Source organism: Aplysia californica, unplaced genomic scaffold, assembly GCF_000002075.1.
Source record: "Aplysia californica isolate F4 #8 unplaced genomic scaffold, AplCal3.0 scaffold00002, whole genome shotgun sequence".
Classification (NCBI taxonomy): Eukaryota; Metazoa; Mollusca; class Gastropoda; order Aplysiida; family Aplysiidae; genus Aplysia; species Aplysia californica.
The window spans coordinates 3,959,619-3,962,342 of record NW_004797272.1 but is presented as its reverse complement, the minus strand read 5'-3'; the positions used below and the strand labels follow the sequence as shown (position 1 = coordinate 3,962,342).

At 42.5% G+C, this 2,724-nt stretch overlaps 1 protein-coding gene across 1 annotated transcript in view; it reads left to right on the top strand.

Moving 5' to 3' along the window:
• The first annotated feature begins 274 nt into the window (after window positions 1-274).
• The window catches only part of LOC101864107, a 19,135-nt gene continuing 16,685 nt past the window's right edge, over window positions 275-2,724 (top strand). The window contains exon 1 of the mRNA XM_005089033.2: window positions 275-1,701. Coding sequence (XP_005089090.1) covers window positions 1,679-1,701 — 23 coding nt within the window. The 5' untranslated portion in view covers window positions 275-1,678. The remainder of the gene's footprint in view (window positions 1,702-2,724) is intronic.

The window sequence follows — 2,724 nt, the reverse complement described above, 5'->3', positions numbered from 1 at the left end:
CACAACTCTCCCTGTTCATTTTTCGGCTGGTCATCTCCAACAATAAAAAAAATCATAATTTCTCCCCCCCCCTTCTCTCTCTCTCTCTTCCAAACTGTGACTTTCATAAATTGTTCGTAATGAGATGGAACATTTTGCCCCTAGCATCTGGATGCGAGATGCCATCTTCATCTAATGCGAGCTGGGTATCATTCAAAACGCTGGTGGGCGCTCAGCGGTTTCCAGGAGCCAGGGTGCCGAGATAGTCAGGCCGCCCCACGTACGGGCGTTAGCGCCAACTTCCTGGCCCCAGGCAGACTCGAAACATGGGAGATAATAGAAAAATCCATTTGGAAAATACTGCTAGTTGTCTCCCATCCTCTCTTTCCGTTAAACCCTATTCCGTGAAGGCATAGTGGGAGAATTGTCAAAATTCTACAGTTTGTCAATATACTGATCCTGAAATCAACCCTCTAGGCCCTTAGTTCGGTTTCTTTTACAGTCTTTCTATCCCTTTTCTATCATAGAGTCTCCCATTTCACTGATGGGCAGCTACATTTTGTAATTCTGAATTGATTTGAGGGTATTTTTTCGAACATAATATCAATATGACCACTTGGACTCAGATAAAAAATTCGTTCTCGATACGCCATGACAAAAAGCTGTAAATGAACTAAATGCAGAGTAGAAAAGAGAAGAGCTAAATTGCGATGCATGTTTCAAGTCGGAGATAAAACAAATCGAGTGCTGGTCAACAGATCTGCCAGCCGTTATCTTAACGGTGCTACTAGGCGTTTACTGGCAACAATGAGCGTGATAGTGTTTATTGTCAGTAGTAGCGTGACGTGAGATGGGGGAGCCGATCAATGTGTTGCTTTATTAATAAGGAAGAGAAAAAAAAGAAGGGGGTGGGTCTGCGTGGGAAGGAAATTTGTGGGAGCAGGCATTTTTGTTTTCGCGCGAACCCATTGGCCAGTGTATAAATCATCGTCTCATTTAAGACAGAAGTGTCTAGAAGCAAGACCGCATTGGTCAGATCTTCGAGGGTGTAATTACTACTGGCTTCCTCTCTTTTCTTGTAAAATGCGTCAAATTAGAAAGCCTCTGAATAAATTCCTTTCGTCCGGTTTGTGATTGCCGTTATTTGCCATTATTACCCGGGGCTTGCCGAGAAGCACGGGAGTTCGACAACGATAAAACCATCGGGCGAGCTGTTGGAGAGAGGGAAACGAACCGCTCGGGGAACGGTCGCAGAACTGTGCGTGAGAAGAAAAAGACGAGCTCGTGGTCACTTTGTGGTCATCTTCATTGTCTGCTGACCCCCACGGAGATTTCATTCGACTCCTCAGACTCATAATAACATCTCCTGTGTCTGACAAACAGGTTAAAGGATCAGTGAAGCTTGAACGAGTGTTTTCTTACCATTTCGTCTCTAGTGACCAAGAGCTCGTAACTTGGCTCAAAGAGTAGACCGGTCTTCTCAATATATAGTATTTAAGTGACTACAGTACAAATTTCACTTTATCTAGACAGCCTTTCCCCCAGAGACCACTGTGATAAAACTATTAGGTCAATTTACTTCAGATCATCTCATTGACGTTAGTCTGGCATTGAAATACTCGCTGTGCTGGATCTATTGCTCGTGTGGTTGCATTTTGGTGCTAGTATTACTCTGCGTCTACGCCACTGAAACAAAAGCATGACTTGCGCCAGTTATTTGAGGTAAGATTAAGCTTTCGTTTTTAAAATTTTCACTTCACATTGGTTGCAAAATTACATTACACGTTCATTGTGTTTAAAGTGTGTAGTTTTGAGGATCTTCCTTGAAAATAATTTCTCACGTACTCTCCATATCCAAGTCGTTCTCAGCTTATGAGCCCCCCCCCCAAAAAAAAAAACCACTCTCCGCCTCTTTACTTTGTATATTCATTCTTGAGTGTTGATATATCCATATTACATGTAGTGGGCGAATCGTTGTTGAGCCATACATACATACTTTAAAAAATTTTTTTTGTCCACTCAATTCTTCTAGGTTTTATTTTGAAGCATTACCCAACATATACCCCCCCCCTTTTTTTCCCCCTAACCCTAATCTCTCCCCACCCCTTCGCAATCATCTCTTTCATTGCGCTCTCTTGTCTTCCTTCTCCTCATCATCGTTGCCGTGGTCGCCATCCTTATTGTTATTGTCTTAACAGCAGCCGAGGTAGGTTTCGATAAAGTCTAGAAGAGGAGCATATTTTTGAGTAACGTTTCCTAGAATGTAGGGTAACGTGAAGAAAAAAAAGTTGGCTTGGTTTGACGTCTGATTTTTTTTGCGAACTGGAACGCTGTGTCTACAATGAATAAGGGATATTGAATATAACATATTATTCAATTGTTCGATAAGGAAAAGGCAAACTTTTCAATTTTATACCTGGGGCCGTATTTAATTACAAAAGAAGATGAGATGTTTTGTTTGTAAATTTACAAGAATTCAGTAAATAGGAAGCATGTAAAAGAGGGAAAAGGTGGATAGTAGCAGTGGGGGGAGCAGCTTATCGTCAACCAGACATTAATGGGTTCTGCTTCATGCGTGGTGTGGGCCCTACACCTGCTCAAATTTTATTGTTTTAATCTATCAAATCAGGGAGAGGAACAGGGGGTGGTGATGTGGGGCGTGGGGGTGGGTGGAGTTGGTTTGTTGGCTCCAGAGCTGTGTCAGTGAAGACAGGGACCGCCACAGGTACATTTGTAGTTACAGTT